The sequence below is a fragment of the Astyanax mexicanus genome, chromosome 3 (genome assembly GCF_023375975.1).
Source record: "Astyanax mexicanus isolate ESR-SI-001 chromosome 3, AstMex3_surface, whole genome shotgun sequence".
Classification (NCBI taxonomy): domain Eukaryota; kingdom Metazoa; phylum Chordata; class Actinopteri; order Characiformes; family Acestrorhamphidae; genus Astyanax; species Astyanax mexicanus.
This window is the reverse complement of record NC_064410.1, coordinates 37,395,458-37,420,000: the sequence shown is the minus strand read 5'-3', so window position 1 is coordinate 37,420,000 and position 24,543 is coordinate 37,395,458. Positions and strand designations below refer to the sequence as shown.

General features: G+C 36.0%; 1 protein-coding gene across 3 annotated transcripts in view; it reads left to right on the top strand.

Annotated features, from left to right (window-relative positions):
• gabbr1b (gamma-aminobutyric acid (GABA) B receptor, 1b) overlaps nucleotides 1-24,543 on the top strand; it is a 282,328-nt gene that overhangs the window by 74,340 nt on the left and 183,445 nt on the right. For all 3 annotated transcript variants that reach the window (XM_049475291.1, XM_022683111.2, XM_022683110.2), the window contains exons 3-6: nucleotides 9,636-9,700; nucleotides 11,106-11,244; nucleotides 17,033-17,218; nucleotides 18,847-18,864. In XM_049475291.1, coding sequence (XP_049331248.1) covers nucleotides 9,636-9,700; nucleotides 11,106-11,244; nucleotides 17,033-17,218; nucleotides 18,847-18,864 — 408 coding nt within the window. The remainder of the gene's footprint in view (nucleotides 1-9,635; nucleotides 9,701-11,105; nucleotides 11,245-17,032; nucleotides 17,219-18,846; nucleotides 18,865-24,543) is intronic.

Sequence of the window (24,543 nt, the reverse complement as noted above, 5' to 3'; positions counted from 1 at the left end):
AGATGTGCAAATGCACAAACAAAGCATTGAGCTGTGTAGTCCCTGCAGATACCTATTGCCAATTGAAAAAATAGAACTGAACCAACAAACATGAAACTATTGGTGTCATACTTAATGCCAGGCAAGGGCTATATAGGTTAAAAGCCTCCAGCCCTGAGCTGTGGAGCAGTGGAACTGTGTTGCTTCATCTAATACTTTAGGAATAAGTTGGGGATGAGTTTGGGTGGTGATTATCCAAGTCCTCAGAGTAATTATCCAAAATCGAATAGGACAAAAGAAGAAAAAACTTTTTTTCATATAGTATATGATTAAACAGATGCAAGAGTTCAGAAAATAATGGTACCTGTAGACTGCTCCTCTGCGCATTCTCTCTGGGGAAACTGTGCTGCCATTTTGAAAAATACTCTGATTTTTAAAAGGTTGGCCGAGGTTTCTACCAGTTCCTCAAATCCTTTAGTTTCACTGCAGTAAAGGAACCCGCAGACCTGCAGACTTCAGGCAGAATTGAGTTATTTTTATTATTAGAGATGCACTAAAATCATTTTTTTTGGCCCGAATCACATTTGTTAAATATCTTTACCATATTTTTCACACTATAGTATTATAGAGACACTATAAGGAAATTCTAATTCAGCAGGTTTTGCCGCTGGGTGATGGTGGGGGGCAGCTAACTAAGTTAAGTAAAGCTACGCTAAGTAAACAAAACTGTAATAAAAATACTTTCTTTTAAAGGCAAAAGAGCACTGGATTTTAATCTACACAGATTTCTCTCCTGAAAACGGTTTATTTTGGTGAGTAAAGTGCTTTAGTTTATACAGTAAGCTCTGATTCCTAAATTTCTCCAGCACTTAGGCTGAATTAGCATTAGCATTAGCGGCAAATACATAGATACATCAGCTCACAGATGCCTCGTGCATCACCCTTTGGAGTGATATGGGGAGAGAGCGCCATCTACCCACTGAGTAGGCCAATTGTGCTCTCTCTCGGGGCACTTGTAGTTGATGGCAAGCTACATGAACAGGATTCAAAACAGTTTTAATCTAAGTTAGAATTTATAGAATACAAGGAAAGGTCCTGAAACAAAAGTTTGACCCATACTTGAAGGGTGCTATTATGTAGGTGCGTTTTATAGCCAGATAAGAATCTGTCTTTTTTATTTTACTTAAAAGATCAGACTTAAAAGTTGTTCTCCAAACATACTGTACCTTTGCTCAGTGCGCATGGCTTTTTTTAGATGTTGCTTATAAAAAAAAACTTGACACCGAATTTAGTGTCGAGGACACAGGCAAGGTTTATCTTCAGATGACTCCTTGATGAAGGTCACGTTTGCAGGTGTTGCTGCACAGTAGGACAGTTGTACACCATCAGTCCACAGTCAGGTATATGATCCTGACTGTCTTTTGCAGTCAGCCAAGGTTTCTTTTGGAGTTGTATGATCTTCAACCTTTTAAATCAGGTTTATGAAATGTACAGCTCTGGAAAAAATAAGAAACCACTTAAAAATGATGAGTTTCTTTAATTTCACCAAATTGAAAACATCTGGAATAAAATCAAGAGGAAAATGGCTGAACTGCTTGAATTTTTGCACCAGGAGTGGCATAAAATTATCCAAAATCAGTGTGTAAGACTGGTGGAGGAGAACATGCCACGAGGCATGAAAACTGTAATTAAAAACCAGGGTTATTCCATCAAATATTGATTTCTGAACTTTAAAACTTTATGAATATGAACTTGTTTTCTTTGCATTATTTGAGGTCTGAAAGCTCTGCATTTTTTTTTGTTGTTATTTCAGACATTTCTCATTTTCTCCAAATAAATGCTCTAAATGACAATATTTTTATTTGGAATTTGGGAGAGATGTTGTCTGTAGTTTATAGAATAAACATTGATGTTAATTTTACTCAAACATATACCTATAAATAGAGAAATCAGAAAAACAGGTTCAGAAACTGAAGTGGTCTCTTAATTCTTTCCATAAGCTGTATATTCTGTATATTGAAAGCAAAGTTTTATCAACTCTGTGGATGTGTGTGGATTTCAGTTGCACATATATATTCAGTAAAGCAACCTGCAGTTGGGAAAAGGTGGGGGAACACTAAGGTAATATGTCAAAGTCCCTTGTCATTAATCAGTCATAATAGTGTATTATGTACTTCATTAATATGAACTAATGCCCTAGGCCTGAGCCAGCATGCGTAATTCGCTGCAGTGTGTTGAATGTATTGTTAGATGCCAGTATGCATTAACTTCAGAGCATAGCCACAGTGATGCTATATGATAGACTGCATTGTTACATCGTAAGTTACTACGCTCATAAATTGTGGCCTTTTGCCAAATACAGTTATTCAGTTATGCTTATTCTTCTATTAGACTCAGCTGAGTGAGTCAGATACATTAGCAAAGATATACTGCTAATTTATTTTTAATGAGGCATGCATACTAATTAGGAGGAAATTAATATTGTGTTCAGCAGTTTCCAACTTTTTTTTGTGTTACTGAGTATCTGAATAAAGAAGTACATTTCTGGATACGAGTTTTATTATATAATATGTTACATTATATTATATTGCATACAGTACCAGGTCAAACGTTTGGACACACCTCTTCTCATTCAACGTGTTTTCTTTCTTTATATGATTTTTTTACATAGTAAATTTAATATTAAAGATATACAGAAATGTTTATATAAAAAATGTTTAACAAACCAGAATATGTTTTATATAAGTAGCCTTAAGTAGCCACATTTATCTTTGAGGACAGATCTGCACACTCTTGGTATATTAATCCCAGTGTCTTCATGAGGGAGAGTCACCAGGAATAGTTTTCTCAGCATCTTGAAGGAGTTTCTGGAGGTGCTGAACAATAGTTGCTGCTTTTCCTTCATGCTGTAAAGCTCAAATCACCTCAAATCACCATCTCAGTTGATCAGGTTTAGATCAGGGGATTGTAATTCCATATGTGTCCCTTAATTGTTTTGATGTCTTTAATTTTCTGTATTAATCTACAGTGTGGAAAATAAATAAAATTAAGAAATAAAGAAAAACATTAAATGATCAATGCCAACATTAGGGGTGGGCGATATGGCCCTAAAGTAATATCACAATATTTTTATGATATTTTCGCAATAACGATATTCTTAGCGATATGACAAAACACTTATAAAAAAAAATGCAATATTACACTACTGCAACAAAATGAAAATATGAAAAATGAAATCTTATTATTGCATACAATATGATATGGCACACCCCTAACTAAGATATATATAAAAAAAGAGTCGCGATACTAATACTACACTTCAAATATCTCCATATATCCAGGATTAGAGTAAAATAAATGATACTGGACAGATATCATCTGTCTCTAGTATATATATAATGGGAAATGAGAACAGTGTGGATTTTTCTTTTGATAAAAACAGTAAAAAAGTAGAACCCTGGTGTGATAATTAGGGGTGAGTGTTACGGCACGATATTTCAGGGTATAATATCGTTCACGATATTTAAAAATGTTGGCGATATTATCGTGTACGATGTGATATGGCACACCCCTAGCCAACATACAAAAGAATCCCATTTTTGCTGTACACTTTTGTGGAATATAGGGACTATAGGAAAGTACAGGGAGTAAAAGGTAGTGGAGAAATGTTTTGTTTAAGTGTTGTAAATATAGTGCATGTTGAACAATAAAATTATAAAATAAAAGTAATGAAATAGTGCATTGTACTCCTGGCTGTGTTAGTGGTGCTTATGTCTTGATACATCATTGTTTTTTTAACAAAAGCTTTTCCGTCACTCTTTTTTGCATTTTGGATTTGGCGACATTCTGAATTTTGCAGCTTGTTGTAGTGTAAAAATCGTTTTGCGATATTTATGGGTATATTTTGCTGTTTTCCCATTCTTACTTTTTTAGATACAATTTCAAAATTTGTGAAAATGTGGTAGGTGGAAAAACAGCTTTTGTCTTTTATACATTACTCTTTTACATCCACAATTTGAGGGAGACATAGCATATAAGAATAAATGATGTGGCTTATACACTTAACATCATTATCATACAGACTTTCACAACGTGAATCTTTTGTGAACTACTGGCCAAATTATGGAGGTGCTATAAGAATATGAAAAAAATGAATAAATGCAGAATCTTCATGGACTTGAAATTAATAAATAAATAAATACATTTCCATTTTAGTCTGTGCCCCAGTTTTTCCTATGTAATTATACATGTATAAAATGTGTTACCTCAGGTTGCCATTACACTTGGACATTAGACTGAAATATAAAACTGTAATATATTTTATTCAGGAGAAAATAATGGGTAATTTTGTGAATTAAAGACATTTAATGCAATGCGCTTAGACATCGCGCGCACGCACGGAAACATAAATGCGCACGCATGCACGCACACACAAACATTCACACTCGGTCTCACACACACCTACACACTCCCGCCGGCCTCTCCCGGCCTCTGGTGCCGAATTTGATGATTACTGTAATTAGCTGGGGACGGTGAAGGTGAACTAGGCTGTAATAACAGACTAAAGCAGGCTTACTCCCTCACTCTGACAGAAACCTGAGAGGCCTCGGGGGAGCGTCGACATTTACGCAGGATTGGAAGTCCATTACTGGAAATCAAATGTATATGCATGCGAAAGAGCAGCAAATTTCAGCAGCCATTCATACTCCATTGTTATGTAAGGCCACGCCGCTCCAAACCTCATTTTCCCATTGTGCGGCGTGATTTTAGCTGCGTGAGGCATTCCTGTGAACTAAAGGGAATGAAATATAGCCTTTTCATTCAGTTACGCTGGTGGGGCTGCAGTGCCGTTGGGGATGGAAGTCTTTACCCATTTGGTTGAATGGCTTTTGTAAAAGCCACTGGCTCCTCTGATGGCTGTCACCATCGCTCCTGTGGCTACGAGCTTGATTTGGCTGTCATTTACTTGTAAAGGGAAAGTGCTCCACCTGCTGGTGTGTAAGAGCACTGCAGAGATTGCCTTCAGCTCTTTTTGCAAAGCCTAAAGGTTTCCAAAAAGAATGGCCCTTCCAGACTCGCACACGAACACTCGGCCTCAGGGGAATCCCTGCAGGCATATTCAAGCCCTGTGATTTAAAAAGGGTCGAGGGAACTTTCTACCAACTTACAAAAAGTTTGACTCGAGGGAAAGCAGAGAGTGTGTGTGTGTGTGTGTGTGTGTGTGTGGTGTGTGTGTGTGTGTGTGTGTGTGTGTGTGTGTGTAGGGGTGGCACACTCCAACCAACCTGGAATATCTGCCAATGTCAATATCAATCACATACTATCTTTTCCCTCTCTTCAACTATTCATTTGTCTGAATAATCATCCTATACAAACTCACTCTGCATCCTCCCTTTACTCACAGCTCTACTGGAATATCTCCCATCTTACCACATTGCATACATCTACATTCAGTTCTGTCCTATGTGCACATAAATAAATAAATAGTAAGTAGTAGTGTAGTATCTACAGATCTGTAAAAAAAAAATTAAGAGACCACTTCAGTTTCTGAATCAGTTTCTCTGATTTTGCTTTTTATAGATATGTGTTTGAGTAAAATGTACATTGTTGTTTTATTCTATAAACTACATTTAAATACATTTCTCCCAAATTCCAAATAAAAATCTTGTCATTTAGAGCATTTATTTGCAGAAAATGAGAAATGGCTGAAAAAAACAAAAAAGATGCAGAGCTTTCAGACCTCAAATAATGCAAAGAAAACAAGTTCATATTCATAAAGTTTTAAGAATTCAGAAATCAATATTCGCTTTTTTTTTAGAATATTCTGTTTATTTCTTTTGCATGTTCAAACATCAAACCAATCCACAAAAACATAGACACAGCTTCTTACTTTCCCGTATCCCAAGGCACAACTAAGCCTTTCCCTTCTGTAAAAAAACAAAAAACAAAAAAAAAACAAACAAAAAAAAATTTCATTACCATTTACCTTTACACAAAAAGAAAATAATTAGACTAAATAATTAGAATAAGTATCTTCCATACACAATGGATGTATCCGTGTATCTTTATTCAAGAAATGTTTCTGGGCCAGTTTACCAAACAAAATACAAAATACAGAAATACATCAGGTTTCAATCCAATCAGATACTTGCAAACCTTAAAAATACGCTATAAATGGGGACCAGGTATGATAATTTTTTGTTTTAGAACCCCTGATGGTGTACTTTATCTTTTTCAACTGAATATGGGCCATTACATTCTTAGTCCATTTATTATGTGTGGGTAGGGATGATTTCTGTCACTTTTTACCTTGTTATAATAGCACCGACAGTTGACTGTGGAATATTTATAAGTGAGGAAAATTTCACGACTGGACTTTAAAGTACCACACTCCTGAGAGCGAGTCATTCTATTTATGATGAGTTTTTTGTCTTTGAGATTTTTTTACTCAGTCCGAAATACAACACATTTTTGTGTCTATACTCAGACTGGCATGGAGAATGTACATTACTATGCCCAAAAAGGGTTCTGTAATTCACTGGCCAAATACATAGTATACTTTGAATACAGGGCTATAAAAAGTATTTTTCTGGATCTGGCCACCTTACTATCTTTGATAAAGTTTGGCTGCTTTATTACATGTTGGCTAAAGAGTGGATGTGAAGACATTCGGTTACTAAAGTTGATGGAGTAAAAGTAGCCTAAGCTAACAGGATCATTTCGAGCTCTCAATAACTATTCCCATTTTTTTTTCTGAAAATTTGGGTGAGATATTTTCTGTTCCTTCTTTCTTGTCTTCCTTTACATTTTTTTCAACCAGTTTATTCTTTAAGAAGCTGAGACAGTCTGCAATCTCAGTTTACTTCTAGTATGTACCATTTGCCTGTTTGGAAGGACTGAACTATTTTTTGTACATTACAGGCCACACGTTTGGACACACCTTCTCTTTTTCAATGTGTTTTCTTTATTTTTATGACTATTACACTGTAGATTCTCACTGAAGGCATCAAAACTATAAATGAACACGTGTGGAGTTTTATGTACTTAACAAAAAATCAGCTGGCCTCCACAGCCACCAGACCTGAACCCAATCCAGATGGTTTGGGGTGAGCTGGACCAAAGAGTGAAGGCAAAGGGGCTCAACAAGTGCTAAACACCTCTGGGAACTCCTTCCTTCAAGACTGTTGGAAAAGCATTTCAGGTGACCATCTCTTAAAGCTCATTGAGAGAATGATGCCAAGAGTGTGCAAAGAGCAAATAAATCAGAGCAAAGGGTGGCTATTTTGAAGAAACCAGAATATACTTTTTTTTTTTTAGTTATTTCACCTTTTTTTGTTAAGTACATAAAACTCCACATGTGATCATTCATAGTTTTGATGCCTTCAGTGAGAATCTACAATGTAAATAGTCATGAAAATAAAGAAAACGCATTGAAAAAGAGAAGGTGTGTCCAAACTTTTGGCCTGTACTGTATATAAGTTAATGATTTATTACAGAAACCTCTTATGACCTCTTATACCCTGTCAGTATTGTCATAACTTTTCACCAGGCCTGAACAGAGCCCCTGGTGGTAGCGTCTGTTTATCCTGCAGTTAACTGGCTGAGAAGAGCGGGGGTGAGGACTCTCCTTCACTCCTTCAAAGGGCTGCTGCTGCCAGTCCAGAGTGTTTTAATCAGAGAAATCTGGAGCGAGGGAAATGAGAGGCCGGGATGCTAATAAAGCTTATGTTGCTCTTACCGTGTCTTGTTCTTCTTCTTCTGTTTTTTTCTCCATGGGTTGTAGCATAACCTAGACTTTGTTTATAAAGATTATAATTATAAGCACAGCACAGACAGTAATATCTCAGCGTATATCTGTTGATATGTATCCATGTTGTTTGATGTTTGGATAGTGCATAGTCATAAATTGGAATCGCTAACAATGCTAACCTGGGACATAAAAAGTGGAATATACAGCTCTGGAAAAAAATAAGAGACCACATAAAAAATGAAAGTTTCTTTGATTTGACCAAATTGAAAACCTCTGGAATATCATCAAGAGGAAGATGGATGATCACAAACCATACAACCAATCTGAACTGCTTGAATTTTTGCACAAGGAGTGGCTTAAAGTTATCCAAAAGCAGTGTGTAAGACTGGTGGAGGAGAACATGCCATGATGCATGAAAACTGTGTTAAAAAAACAAATATTGATATTTGAAATCTTAAAACTTTAATACGGGGCGTCAAGTGGTCCATCAAGCTGCCGGCACTCAGAGGGAGCAAAATTGGCCCTGCTTCCTCCGGGTGGGTAGATGGTGCTCTCTCCCCACATCACTCCTAGGGTAATGTCCACAGCACAGGGCATCTGTGAGCTGAAGTATCGGAACCGAGTTGCTGCACATTCCTCCATGTGTGCTGTGATGCTACTCGGCAATGCTGCATCAGCAGCAGCTCAAAAAGAAGCGGTGGCTGGCTTCACATGTATCAGAGGAAGCATGTGCTAGTCTTCACCCTCCTGGTGTTTTGGGGCATTACTAGTGATAGGGGGAGTCCTAATATTGCAGCCATTTCTCATTTTCTGCAAATAAATGCTCTAAATGACAATATTTTTACTTGGATTTTTATGTGGGAGAAGTGTTGTCTGTAGTTTATAGAATAAAACAACAAAGTTAATTTTACTCAAACATATACCTATAAATAGCAAAATCAGAGAAACTGATTCAGAAACTGAAGTGGTCTCTAATTTTTTCCAGAGCTGTATTTTGCTTAGATTCAACATAAAATAGCAGAATAGGGTTGTTAAACCATTTGTAGGGCCCTAGAAAATCTATTTTATTTTAAATGTTAGCTATTTCTATGCTAGATAACATTCTTCCTGCTAACGTTAACAGAAAATTAAACTGACATAAACTAAACATAAATAATAATTGTCTTAAAACTTCATATTTAAGGCACACCAGATAATAAGGCACATTTTGGCGGCAGTAGTAAGGAACAGGAGTGTCACCACATGGTTAATCTACACAGATTTGTCTTCTGAAAACTGGGTGGTTAAAGAGCTTCTGTTTATTTACAGTAATACAGTGTATAAACGTCTCATTCTTCACCAACAACAGAAAAGCTCATATTTGAGAGACGACTCGCAGCTTTATAAAGGGAAATGGATGTGTTAGTAGCTCATATGTGGAGCATTTGCTGTCTTGGTGAAAAAAGACCAGGCTGTTTGCTTTTGCTGTTTTTGCAGCTATAGCTGCACAGCTGCACCAAGAGATGTGTGGGTACGAGAGAGAAGCATGAATTCTGATATGACCGTTCACATTCATGTTGCATGTCCATGGATCGGATATGTGACTCAAAATTGATTTGGGAAAAAAAAAACGGATTTGGCCCGTTCACACAGGCATGAAAAAATCAGATCTAAGCCACATTAAGCCAAAATCAAATCTGAGTCACTTCAGTCTGGTAATGTACAGTAAATGTAGCCTTAGATTAGTGTTTGGGGAGCGCATACACTTCAGTTTTTAAACTTTTTCAACAAATTAGCATGTGTGTTATGTCGGTTCGGTGCAGATACAGAATAAAGGGTGAAGAAGAAGTCAGAACAAGGTGCACAGAGAGGTGAGCGGCTGATCTAATGCATCTTTAAACTCCCTGCTGTGTGTTTTTTCTTTCAGGCTGTGTTATCATTCGCCCACCAAGAGACGGAGGGATTAGATACAGAGGGCTTACACAAGAACAGGTACTGAGATTTTTAAAGATTTTGCTGATGATTAAATACTTTGAAAATTTACATTTATTTTTGTTCTTTATTTGTTAAATATTTGAGCTCTACAACTTTATATGATGATATAACTAGTGTTAGCATAATAAACACGATCTTAGGTTAATACAGAATAATAAACAAAGCTATAGATATATCTAAAATAGCCCAGATTGTTGTAGACCTGTGCTCACCAACACTGCTACTGGTGTTGCAGCCTTTATCTCCACCCCTAATCAACACCACCAGATTTCCATCTAATTATTGCCTTCAGAAGAGCTTGATTAGCTGAATGAGGGGAGTTATATTTGCGGTGGAGGTGAAACCTAGAGGAAATTAGATCTCCATCAGGAGGCGTAGAGACAAGATCAATGTTCTATAGAACATTGAGAATATACATGATAATATAGGCCTATTTTTATACATAGTTATACTTACAGTATATTGACACTCAAGTATTCACTCGCCTGCTTTTGTACGCCTATGAACTTGAGAGACATCCTACTCTTATTCCATAAATCCATAGGATTTTACCTTTTGCAGCTAAAACAGCTTCAATTCTTCTAGGACTGGCTTTCCACAAGGTTTAGGAGTGTGTTTATGAGGATTTTTGACCATTTTTTCCATAAAAGCTTTTGTGAGGTCAGACACTTATGTTGGATAAGAAGCCCTAGCTTGCAGTTTCTGCTCTATTTTATCCCAAAAATGTTCTATAGAGTTGAGGTCAGGACTCTGTGCAGGCCTGTAAAGTTATTCCACACCAAACTCACATATCCATCATCCATCTGTCTTTATGGACATCACTTTGTGCACTGGTGCGTAATCATGTTGGAACAGGAAGGGGTCCAAAATCTCCTAATCTAATCTAATAAACTAAAAATCGACAAAAATGGAGTTAAGTGTAGTTCAGTGGAGGTGTGTTTTACACCACTGCATCCAATTACTTTGCATTGTTTTGCATTACCACTTTATGACTGAGTTGCCGTCATTCCCAGTCGCTTTCACTTTGTTATAATAGCACTGAGAGTTGACTGTGAAATATTTAATAGTGAGGAAATTTTACAACTGGACTTCAAAGTATCACATCTTTCACTAGTGTTTGTACAGGCACTTTGCATTTCTGTATGCTGGTTTTATGCACTTGTGACCATGAAAGAGATTAAAACACCTGAAATATATGATTTAAATAAGTGAGAGAATACTTTTGGCAATATCGTATATGTCTAATGAGAAATTAATTTCAGGACATTTAAAATGTAAAAAATGTGTTGCTGCTGAAAGTGTACTTTGAAATGATAGTTTGGGTACATGTTTTAATTTTTGTGTGTTCTGAATGTTTGTGTGTATTCTGACTTTGTGTGTGTGTGTGTGTGTGTGTGTGTAGATCCGCAGTGTGCAGGTGTTGCCGGTGGATTATGAAATTGAGTACATATGCAGGGGGAACAGGATCATCGTGGGACCAAAGGTCAGGAAGTGTCTGCCCAACGGCACCTGGACTGACCTTAACCAGCGCAGCAAGTGCTGTAAGATCATCTTTCTTTCTCTCTCTTTCTCTCTCTCGCTCTCTCTCTCTCTGTCTCTCTTAGTGTTTTATTCCCGTCTTTGTTTGCCTCTAATGATCTGTCTCTTACTTTCTGTATCTCTCATGATCTTCCTTCCTTTTTCTCTCTCCTTCTTTCTTTCTTGCTCATTCTTTTTCTCTCTTTTTCTTTCATGTTTGCTCATTCAGTGTCTCTCTTTATCTATCTGTTTTAGTATAATTTATTTCTTAATTATTCTCCCTTATTTTCTCATTCTATTTTCTCACACTCTCTCATTCTCTCTCTCTCTCTATCTCAGTCTCAGTTTTTTTGACTGTCTTTGTCTGCCTCTAATTATATTTCTTAATTTCTCAATATCACTTTCTCAATTGCCCCTCTCCCTCTTTTCCTCTCTATCTCAGCCTTTTATTTCTCTCTCTGTCTGCTCTCTTTCTTTTCTGTATTTTGCTCTCTCTCTCTCTCTGATTATCTGTCTTATTTCTTTTCTTCCTCCTCTGTCTCTGTCTCTAGGTCTGTTTGACCTTTATATTATGTGTATGATATCTTGCAGTATCATGTTATAAAACACTGTCTATAGAGCGGATCCGCATATTCAGAAAGCTCCTCTTATTATAAATGACCTTTTCTACTTATTATGTGACTGTAAATCAGAGACACAGTACAGCTTTTACTCTGTGTACGGCTCAGGCTTCTGAACATGCTTTTACTGGTTTAAAGGATAGAATATTATTGGGTTTTAAATTGTTTAGCCAATGTTAATACTTCCAAATACTATCCCGGGCAGTGATGGGAGTAACGGCGTTGAGATAAACGGCGGTACTAACGCTGTTACTTTTTTCAGCCTGTTACATGTTTTTTTAATTGTTAGATATTTGTAGAATTTAAAGGTTAATGAGAGAATTGTTGTATTCTTTTCAGACGTGGACAGGCCAAGTTCCGTTTTAAAGACGTTAAGCTCTCTTTAGCTGCTCCAGTTTCTGCTGTTTTCTCTTTTCCTCCTTGGTAAAGCTGTTTGATCCAGCTGTTAAACTGTTATATTAATACCATTTTAACGGTCATTAGATTGTTGTTTTTGTCCATTCTTTTATTTTGTTTATATATACATATTTCCTTTGAGTGTGGTTTGGTTTGTTTAATTTCATCCCCAGACTCGGATTTGTTTTTTTTGTGGGTTTTTTTTTTCAGTATTATAAGTCTTAATAATTTTCTATGGTTGTGTGGAGTTTTTCGTTTCTATTTTTTTTAATTCTTTAGATTATATTTTTGTCAACATTTTTGGTTTATTTTCGTGTGTTATTTTTCTAATAATAATAGTAAATACATCATTTATTTTCTTTTTTTTTTATGGGGCGAATAACAAAAGTAATGCAATAGTTACTTTTACTAGTAACAAGTTACTTTTATAGTGAAGTAACTCTGTTAGTAACTCAGTTATTTTTTTGGAGGAGTAACTAGTAACTATAAAAACATTGCGTGTCAGAATCAGCATGTTAATGAGTTGATGCATTATAATCACATGCACATGCTGCTTGGTTGTCAACATAGAACATTTCAGGGTTCAGATTGTATTACAAGTAGCAGAAGTACTGGTTATTAATAATAATAATAATAATAATAATAATAATAATAATAATAATAATAATAATAAAAAAAGAATAAAGATTTTCTAATTTTTTCATTTAAAAAATCAGGCCCAGAAAAGTTACAGCTAAAAAAATCCAAATATAGCTTTACATTCATGCCCATGATAAATGAATTTCAACTTCTGACCAAACAGTATCTGTATATACCTAAGATACCAAGAGCTGATCCGAGTTTGTTTTTTACAGCACTGTTAAAAACACAGAGCACTGAGGTTAACAACACTACTTTTCACACTTGTGAGTGAGATCACGCTTTAAGTCCGTGAGATTCCCTGTGAGAGGAAATGGGGTGCCACCCATTTACACTGTTAACACCCGCAACACTGTCTGTCAAATTGAATTTATATACACTACTGGTCAAAAGTTTCAGGACACTAGATTATTTCTGTATGTTTCTGTTCTTTTGACATTTGACAAGCACAGTTCACAGTTCACATGTAATTGAACAAAGTCTGATGCACTGACAGCACTTTTTTCATTTTCATATCAATACCAATGCAATATTTTTTATCAGTGGATAATTATATCAATACCAAATTTGGTTTAACTACTACAAAGGTACCTATTAATGTTGATATTTTTATCATTCCATTTTTCTATTCTGTTTTTTTTTTTGTTTGGTTAAGGCAGTGTTTTTTATCCTGAATAAAATACTGTATAATAAGCTTGAAAAGTGACATTTACAGCATTTCAGCATCATCTAGTGGTGTAGTTGAACATCACTAACTGTGTCATGGCATTGGTGCTCTAAAACAGGTGTTTTATTATATGTGAAATATAATATCCTATGTATACAGATCAGGTAAAATCATCCTATTTGTCCTGAACATTTATTTTTGAACTGTCTGCAATATAAAAATAAAAGCAGCACATATGAGATATCCCTCTTTTTAGCACATAGTGACAACAATAATTTCACACCATGTCCAGAACTTTACTACACTGTTCAGTCCTTAAAGTAATACTAGTAGTTTTGACTACTAAAAATAAATAGGTGATGTTCGAAAACACAGACTGGCTGTGTGTAAGTGTGTGTATTCTCTGGTCATCACAGAACCAGAAAAGGCACCAACCAGCCCCGGTTCTAGACCTATTAAATTTGGGGTTAAATTTGAATTGTACTGATAGAACAACTCTGTTATGTGAAAAGGTGCAGTAGATTATAGTAGTAAATTAAAATATTAAGAAAAGAGTTGATCATTCAAAAGAACAAAATAAAACTAATTATGTTCAATATGTTTAATTGGATATTATATAACTACATTTCAACAGACATTTCCCTTTTTATAGATTGTTTCTACAGTATAACCTCATTTTATTCTGAAAAAGAGGAGGAAATTATGAAAATACATAAAATAAGGACGATATCTACTGTACTTTAATGGAAAAAATCTGGTTAAGGATTGTAGTTTTTTTTGTTGATGTTATGTAAAATATACTGGTACAATCCATTTTTTTTTTTGAAATTTGTACAGTATAACAAATAATGTAAAAATTATAAGCGCACATTAATGAACAGTAATCTTATTTTCAATTAACTACTACACACATATACAAAGTGGCAAAGTGGCTAACACTTCTGCCCTGCAAAGAGAAGGGCCTGTATTTAATTGCTAAGTTAAAAAGCATGTAACAAAGAAAAAACTATATACAGAAATTAAATCTCTATATGCGAACTGTGTATATGAATATCTCAAATCTTCAGCTGGGCAGAAACAGGAAGTATCTTCACGTTGCACAGCAAAATGCGTTTTCATGATTCAGAAATTATTTTTAGAGATAGTCGTCGCCTGCATTGTGCTTGAGGGGGCAAAAACAAAGAACAGGCTCTAGAACAGGCTCTGGCACCAGCAGATGGGAACTGAAGGGACGACAGTGGGTGAGTGACCAGGTGATGATGCTGTTCAGGAGGCTACATCCAGAGGCTGTGTTCTGTGCAAGTTTCAGTCCAATCACAGCTCAGCTGATTGGTCCAGAGGCCGGTTGGACAGCGGGGTTGAAGAGAAAACAAGTAAAATGGGAAGGGGGATTTAAAAAACAAACATAAACCATAGCCCACAAACGGAACATGGAGTTGTCACTCACCCAGCTGCCTCCAGCCAGTGCTTTTATGCTGGTGCCAGCACAGTGAGGAAGTGGGGACAGGTGTGCCTGTCAGTTCATGCCAGCTGTGTGTGATTATGGGGCTCCTCCTCTGAGCTCTGCAGTCGAGAGTGCTGTCCACAACAATGCTGCTGAACAACTCTGTGCAGACCTGTGCGGTACTGCTGGGAGGGATCTCAGGTTAGCTAAGTTAAGTTATATAAACAAAACTGTAATAAAAATGAATTTCTTTTAAAGATTTCTCTCCTGAAAACTGTTTATTTGGGTGAATAAAAGCATTTCCTTTTATTTACAGTGAGCTTAGATTCCCAAATTTCCCCAGGACTAAGGCTGGCGCATTAGCATTAGCGGCCAATCGCTTGTAGTTAGCGGCTAATGCCGCCCAACAATGCTACACTGAGGAACCCTGAGTGTTCCGGTAAGTCGGGGTGATATTAACAGTTTGTCCCATGTAGCTTGTTGTAACACGGTAAACGTGCAGGCTACAGTCCGATATACTCACCTCTGAACGGGGAAATAGTGGTTAGCAGGTAATGCTAGTACTACTCCAGCCTCAGTGCTGGAGAGCTAAATTAAAAGACGCACTGGATTAAAAGGCGCACTGTTGATTTTTGGTAAAATTAAATAATTTTATGTGTGCCTTATAGTGCGAATAACGCCGAAGATTAATCTGGAAACTTTAACACATCCAATTTATCTTATTTTACAGAGAGATGATGTATTAGTGATTTTATTTAGTGATATAACATGGTGTTGCATACTACTAGTTCAGAAGGAAGATTGCTTTTCATTTATGCTGAAATTTTGTAACAGTTGATATTATGGAAAAGGATAATGCAAACTTTTTACTTAAGTGGAACTTGGTCTAAAAGTGTAATCTTATTACAACTGCAAATCAGAAAATGTTGCGACAGTAAGGAAAATGCTAATTTTAAAAAGCACTGTGTTTCTTACATTTTCTTTTGACATTTATTTTACTGCAGACAGTATGAACTCATTATAGTTCATGTTTTATATACACAGCTTCATTTCTTTTATTAATATACAATACATTCCAACAAAAAAATATTGGGACAGTAAAGCATTTACCATTTTGTAATGTTACAATTCCTTCTCACAACATTTAAAAGACATTTTGGCACTAAGTATACCAAATTATGAAGTGTTTCAGGTTTTGTTATTTCTCATTTTTCTGGCAAACGCCTATAAGATGTGTAACAGTATAGGGTCGTTGTTGTTTTTTTTTTTTTACGTTGCCTTTGTAATGTTTCCAGCATGTGGTTTTGTATTGTCTTTTTGAATGGATATCCCTAAAAAAGACGTAGTTCTAAAGATCTCCATGTACTTTTTTGGCATTAATGCTGCATCATGGCTTTTGAACTTTTGTCACTGATAACAGTCTGGATGTTCCATGTAATCTTTAATCTGGTGCACATGGCATTTCTTCTTGAATCTTTTTCTATCTAGAATACTGATTTGTCTGACCACAAAACATATTTCCATTGTATGACGGCCCATCCCAGAGGATTCTGAACCCAAAGATATCAACACTTTTATGGACATGACTAACATAAGGCTTCCTTGATTCCTTGATATTATGGGCAGTAGATGGAGAAATATGCAAATCCCATGCAAACTTTTTTTGAGGAACATTGAACATTTCAATCATTTCCCACGCATTGACCTCACCTGTTTAAATCATTATTTCGTTTTTCACCTCATTATAAGCCTTAAATTTTCTTTCATCCCCACTCTGTTTGAAACGTTTTACAGGCTTAAAATGCAGGAATGGTGGATGTATATTAAAAAATGGAATGAATTTGAGCTGTTAAAACATGAAACATCTTGGGTTCATACCGTCTGCAGTGAAAAAAAAAAAAAAGTAAATGTGAGAAACACGGCGCTTACTTTTTGTTTGCGCTTTCAATGGTGCCTTAGCTTTTCTGATTTGGGGTTGTATGCTCAGGTGTCTGGATACTGTCTGATCTTATGTGTGTGTGTGTGTTTATCTGTGTGTGTATTAGTGTTACCCTGCCCGAAGGTGTGGACGTCTCTGGAGAACGGGCGTGTGGTGGTGTCTCCTCACGGGCCGGCGGTGGAAGGGACGGTGTTGCATTACACCTGCCTGAGCGGATTCATCCTGGAGGGAAGAAACAGCACACAGTGCACAAAGCTGGGCAAATGGGACTACCCCAAACCCATCTGCCGCTGTGAGTCGGTCCTTATTCTTTTTAGTTATGATTTCTATATTAAACAATAAAAACGATTAAAAGGTCTTCCTGCATGTGTAGGACAGTCGAATAGGAACATGGCTAATTATAGAAAGTTTGGTAATACTTCCAATGAATCCTGTATTCATAATGTGTTTTATAATGTGTATTTACAATAAATTTTGTAGCACTAAGATTATTTAACTATTTTGATATGCAACCTTTTTTAAGGATTAAAATATTTTTTAAGGTGGCCCCAAAACAAGACATAAAGCAGTGCAGCTGCGGTTTCACTTTCAAATGATGATAAACAAACCTTAACCTAATTTGAAAATGTTCAACTGAAATTCGCTTTTATTTTACTGAACTTAATTTTTACATTATATTTGATACATATGGAGCCCCTAAGGTGACATCATGTAAAAAAAAAATAATAATAATGCGTGACCACGCTTTATTAAGGTATGGGAACACGATCACAATGCATGGGAACAAGATCGTTAGGGCGTGGAAACGAGATAATTAAGGCATGGCCTTGACTTACTAAGGTGTGCAAATGAGTTAAATAAATCATAGCCATTAACATGTTTGTTTCACAGCTTACAAAGTGAGCAGCTCTCAGGGGTTTGTGCACAATATGACTGTGTAAGGAAGGTAAACGGGTCTGCATACTGTGTGCATCTGAGCCAATCAGCTTTTAGTATGAGAATAAAGTGTCTTTTACTTACCTGTCGCACTGCAAGAGACTTCAAAATATCGCTATAATTCATTCAGAGAATAAAATGAAATGAAACCAATTCACTCTCCATTTTCTTTGGATTAAAAGAGCTTTGATGTAATATTCAGTTTTTTCATGAGCATTAATTTACAAAAAAGCAAACTTTTTTATTCTCTAGCTAGATTTAATAAACTCGGTCACATGCCTTAATAACTTGTTCTCTTGGGCGTTGGATGTTAATCTACACAGATTTCTCTCCTGAAAACTGTTTATTTAGGTGAATAAAAGCACTTCCTTTTATTTACAGTAAGCTTAGATTCCCAAATTTCTCCAGGACTAAGGCTAGAGCATTAGCTATAGCAGCTAATCGCTTGCCTTAATGATCTCATTCCCACAGCTTAGGATCTCGTTCCTATAACTTAGGACCTCATTCCCACGCCGCCACGCTTTTTTTGTTTGTAAACATCATAAGGAGACAGGAGCGTTAATATCGATTGAAATTAAGATCTTCCACACTTTTCCACTTTTTTTTTTGTTTGCTTCTTCTGACAATCGTCTGGGCTTCTTATTTTACTTACTGTGGTATAATAAGACACAAAGACAGTCTCCATGTAAAGCGGTTGATTTCTATATTACTAGCATCTGATAATTGCAAACATAAATAATGATCACATGACTGCAATTCGTTTTTTTTTTGGGTACAAGTGAAATATTTGATCAAGTGAACATTTGTAACTGAAACGAGGAGAAGTGATGTATTTTCTAAGTGTAGTGGTGCCATTGATTTAGCTATGACTTTTGAAGAGCTGTGAATTATCTGTATTGTGTGCATGTGGGTAGAGTTAAGCATGTGTTTTATTTGATTTAAACTTTTGTTTCCTTTTTCTTTTCTTCTCTTCTCTCTTAACAGATGACAGGCATTACACAGGTAAGAGCAATGCTTTTTCTTTAATTCATTTTTTAATTATTTTTTATTACTTGCTTGCATTTTTTGCCATTTTACAAAAAAACTAAACATACACTGATGGCCAACTTACCAGAAATGCCTCTTATGGGTCCACGTAAAATGCATGTACAAACCCAGTTAGAACTCACCTAGCACCCATTTCACCCCTTTGAGCCCCAAGGTTCCCTTAATGTGATTTGTTACTTGTGTACTGTTGATGTGCAGTGAGTGGGTAGTTGAATAGCACAAACAGTATTGTTAACACTAGTATAATAATTACCACCCCGAACTATATCTGGTCATTAGTAGCAGACTCTACAGTGTAGACTGTAGCTGATGCTGTGGCCACTAGATGGAAGCACAAACTAGTTTATAATAAAATGTACAGGTTTGCCTCCTGCTAAATGCCCTCCCAGCCAAAAGGAGGCACTGTTGAATTTGTAGGCAAACAACAAAAGGTTGCCATGGAACATCTGTAGATCTCTTGTCCACTGGAGGCAGTGTGGTTTAAATCACACGTGCACTGTTCAGTTTTTGACACAAGATGGTGCTACAGTTCAAGGATACTAGGATGCAGTGGCACATTTACAGCAGAGTAAGCAGGATTGAGTGATGTATATAAAAAACAGGTAGTCATTCAGAATCCGTGTATCATTCGTTCATTTGATATTCAATTGAGAATCAAAATCGGAAAATTAAAAAACCAATTCGTTTTTTCGTTTTTTCGTTTTTGAATATAATACCAAAAAACGAATAACGGCTTGTATTTTGTATTTTTATTTGGTTATCCAAACAAAAATTGGAAATTTAAAAAACGGACCAGGAGCCGAATTTGATTTTGATTTTGAACTTGACCCATTTGTGTGCCCCGGAAGTTACTGATTTGTTTATTCTTGGTGGGTTTCTGTTGCGCGGGAGTTCACTGCAGTGTTATCTACACAGTCTGTATTGCTGTAGGCTTTGGATGGAGTTGAGGATGGAGAGTTTTATCTTGTTCAGAGGAACTAAACGCGTTGCAGTGCACGAAATCTCTTCATGCGTCTTACCACCTTCAAAAAGATCTTTAATTAGGCCAGAATGTGGTTCCAGTCCGGCCATGCTGCCTACAGCAATACAGACTGTGTAGATAACACTGCAGTGAACTCCCGCGCAACAGAAACCCACCAAGAATAAACAAATCACACAAATGGGTCAAGTTCAAAATCAAAATCAAATTCGGCTCCTGGTCCGTTTTTTAAATTTCCAATTTTTGTTTGGATAACCAAATAAAAATACAAAATACAAGCCGTTATTCGTTTTTTGGTATTATATTCAAAAACGAAAAAACGAAAAAACGAATTGGTTTTTTAATTTTCCGATTTTGATTCTCAATTGAATATCAAATGAACGAATGATACACGGATTATTCAGCCCTACTTATTCCCTTTACACACAAGGTGGTGCTAAAATGAAAAGATGGGTATGATAAAATGGCAATATTGTACCTAAGGAGGGCAGTATAGATGAAGTACTTAGAGACTTGCTGCAATTATAAGGACCTTTAGACCTGGACTTTGAACTTCTGGTTTTAGTTTTGGGTAAAATTGACATGCTGGCTTTAATGGGTCCTACATGTATGTAAATACATGTATGTAGATAGAAAAAATCAAAATGAGGCTCTATATGACTTCGATCCAGTACATGTTTTGTAAAAGTCAGAGATTGTTTCCTCAGGGTTTGTTAGCTCTCTTGTCTGTCGCTGGAAAAAAAGTCTGCTCTACATACACAGGAAGTGGAAAATAGGTCAGTATTGTTTTGTTCCCTTTCTGAATACTTATAATAGATAATCTACAATAGATTTTGTGATGAACAGAGCCTCTAAAGAAGTACTGAGGGGAGGGATGTGTGTGGGTTTTGCTGTTGAGTTTAAATGCCAACAGTTGTTCTACATAATCCTATACAGCATTTTTAAAATATTAAACAGGAAAGTGAATCCAATTACTCATTAATGGTAGCTGTGGCTTGTCTAAAATTTGCTGCCTGAGACTGTGTGCTCAGAATGGTTCACTCATGACCTAATTTACGATTCACTATTTACAGCTCTGGAAAAAAAAAAATAAGAGACCACTTAAAAATGATACGTTTTTTTATTTTACCAAATTAAAAACCTCTGAAATATAATCAAGAGGAAGATGGATGATCACAAGTCATCAAACCAAGCTGAACTGCTTGAATTTTTGCACCACGAGTGGCATAAAGTTTTCCAAAAGCAGTGTGTAAGACTGGTGGAGGAGAACATACCAAGATACATGTACATAAAAACTGTAATTAAGAACCAGTGTTATTCAACCAAATATTGATTTCTGAACTTTCTGCATCCTTTTTGTTATTTCAGCCACTTCTCATTTTCTGCAAATAAATACTGTAAATGATAATATTTTTATTTGGAATTTGGGAAAAATGTTGTCTGTAGTTTATAGAATAAAACAACAGTCTTCATTTTACTCAAGCATATACCTATAAATAGCAAAATCAGAGAAACTAATTTTTTTTCAAACAACAAATCTTTGTTTGTGCCTCTCACAGCAACATCACTGCATTGCATTGTGGTATATATAGTAAACTATATATCGAATAAAATGTACTATTGTGATTTTGAACACAACCACAGAATGTGTGACGCACCATATGGTGCACTATTTTTGTAAAAGGGAATGATTCCCAGCGTACCTTCAGTGTCTGGTCTATCAGGAGAATTGAATTCTGCAAAAAAGTGAGATCAATTATCCAACCAGAGTCTTGTCAGAAGCTTGTTTATGGCTTTATGGTACCAAAAGCTTCAGGTCAAGTTCAACTAAATTCTAACAAGACATTTACTTTAATATTTTTTTACCCTCTATGTATCGTTTTGTCCCCTGGATGATGGCAGAAAAACACCAAAAACAATCAGACATGGGCAACAAATTCTTCCCCTTTTTCCTATTAAAGCTGTATTTTGTATGCAACTCTTTCTGCTCCCGAAAAAGAAGCCAAGCCCTATATCAATATAGATTTGTGACTTGTATGTCAGTGCTTTACTCTGATACTTAAACTAAATTTTTATTTAGGTCTGTTTTCATTAACTCAGTGAAAGGCTGACCTCTAATAGGACATTTAAAAGTCCTTCATACCCAAAGGTGTCAAAAGTATTCACCATTATTACTCAGAAACAAGTGTAGATACTAGTGTTTAAAATAGTTCTGTAGAAATATAAAAGTAAAAGTAATTTAAGAAAAAAATGCTCCCCAACGCATTTTCTAAAAGCTATAATGACTATAATGTTATACTAAAATGTTTTTTTTTTTTTAATGGGGGATGCACTAGGCTCCCTGTGTCAGCTGCATATGTGCCCATTGAAATAAATGTATTTTAATACTATTTAAATATATTAAAAAAGCTTAGACATTTCGAGTATCAACCAATAGGGTGTTAGAATGGTATATGTGTATACTTCTCATTCAATCACACTCAAATTCACTGTATCCGGATGAAGAGATTTATCTGGATAGGGTTTTTTTCTTTTTTGAACAGTGAGAAGCCAGAATAAAAACATACTGAAATAAAATTGGAGTAACAAGGTTTTTTTTAATGTAAGGAGTAGAAATACAGACATTTGTGTGAAAATGTGAGAAGTAGAAGTAAAAAAACGTCTGAAAGTAGTGCTGGGCTATTTTCACGATTAATTCAGTTAATTCAAATTACAGTTTTGATGCAATTTTTTTTAATGGAGTAATTGCGATTTTACATACAGATATTTAATTTTTTTATCTAAAATATCAGAAAACGCTCATCATTTCTGAAGTGTTTATCCATCTTACCTTAGTTACGAGCACCTCCCTCAGACTAACACGCGCACATTCCGCTCCAAAGACTGAGCGTGAAAAAGTAAAAAAGATCCAGCACTTTCGACACTAACACCCGGTGGAATAAAGCATATATTTAACTAGAAATAAATCCTGCCGTTTCTAAAAACTGTAGTGTCGTCACTCTCCGCAAAGGATCCATGATTGATTGTTTAAAACAATAATTATCTTTCCATCTTAGTTTCTTCTGTAACTTGTTTGGTGCGTTATTTCTCAATTTTCCATTACAAACCTGTGTTCTGAAATTTAATCCAGTGTCCGTCACACAGTGTGTAAGTTTCTCACTGGTTGTGTGTACACGAGATCACAAATCAGGCAAATCTAGTTTTGAACCATTTCTTTGTCATCTGTGGTTAGGTTTTTTAATAGGGGGAAAAAAAATATCGATTATAATCGAAAATCTGATTTTTTGTAAAAAAAAAAAAAAAAAAAGGAGGATAGTTTTTTAGGCCATAATCACCCAGCACTACAGTAAAGTATAGATAACCATTTTTTTTCCTACTTAAGTAAGGTAACAAAGTATTTGTACTTCATCTCTTGACACCTCTGTCCATACCCGAGTACTCCCTTATTTTGTAAAAAAAAAAAAAAAAAAAAAAAAGATAATGAAATAAATGCTGAGCAAAGTTCCCAACTGGAGCAGAAGCAATCGTAAGCAGGCAGCAGTGCTGTGTTGTAGCAGCAGGTGTCAGTATAAGAGCAGGAGACACACTGCGGGGTTTGGAAGTGTTGTTGGTTTGAATGTGATTATGGTGAACAGCAGAGGTCGCAGCTGAATGTATTACCGGAGGAATTGATGTCTTTCAGTAACGCTGGGAGGCAATGTTATCTCAGGAATGGAGGTGGAGGTTATTTCACATATGGCTGCAGCAGATAAACAACCGAATTAACGTGAGCTCTCTAACGTGAAAGCTTGTGACCTTGACAGCATGGGTCGGTTGTCAGGCGAGGCGAATGCTCTGCAGACGCTTGTGTTTTGTGCTTTAGTGCGTGAGCTGCGCAGTACGCCTCGCTTCCCCCCTAGTGTTTTCTGAGCTGATTAATGAGCGTGTCAGTGTCAGAGTGTGCTAGTGACGTCTAAACCCGGCCGCTGATTATGAAGGCCGTGGTTGGTTGGAGGGGGCTGGGGGTCGGATGAGGAGAGGGCGAGGAAGGATGTCAAGGAAAAGAGAAGGACAAAAATGAATGAGGGAGAAAATAATAATAATATAATAATCATAACCGTTTAGATTAATGTAGCACTTTCCAGTAATGCAGAAACGCTTGCAGTTATTCTGAAAGCAGGCATGAAGGTTACACTGGATGTCAAACGAGGAGGACAATAATAATACAGCAATTATGAAGGAATGAATTAGATTCGCATAGCGCTTTTTAATAACCACAAGACGCTTAAAGTGGTTGAGAACCAAATTACAAAGTAATAATCAACTTTCAGGACATAAACCCTGGTTTCCCAGATCAAGAATAACCTTGATCATAGACCTAAAACTAAATAAGCTTCACTATTACCATTTAGTGCGGGACTAGGCTGCTTTAACTCTGAATTACTGCCATTAAACTAAACGTAAAGATACTATATGTATACACAGAGGAACATTCTGTGGCTCAGATGTTGATCTTTAATATCTTAAAAGACGTGTTTGGGTTTTTTAATTTAGGTTTTATTTGTCACAGAGGTTTCTTCTAAAATTGCTTTGGAGAAATAGCATTATACAAAAATTACACTTTAAATATTTTAAAGAAGGTTAAAGGAGTCAAAACTGAGAATTTGGTTTTAGAC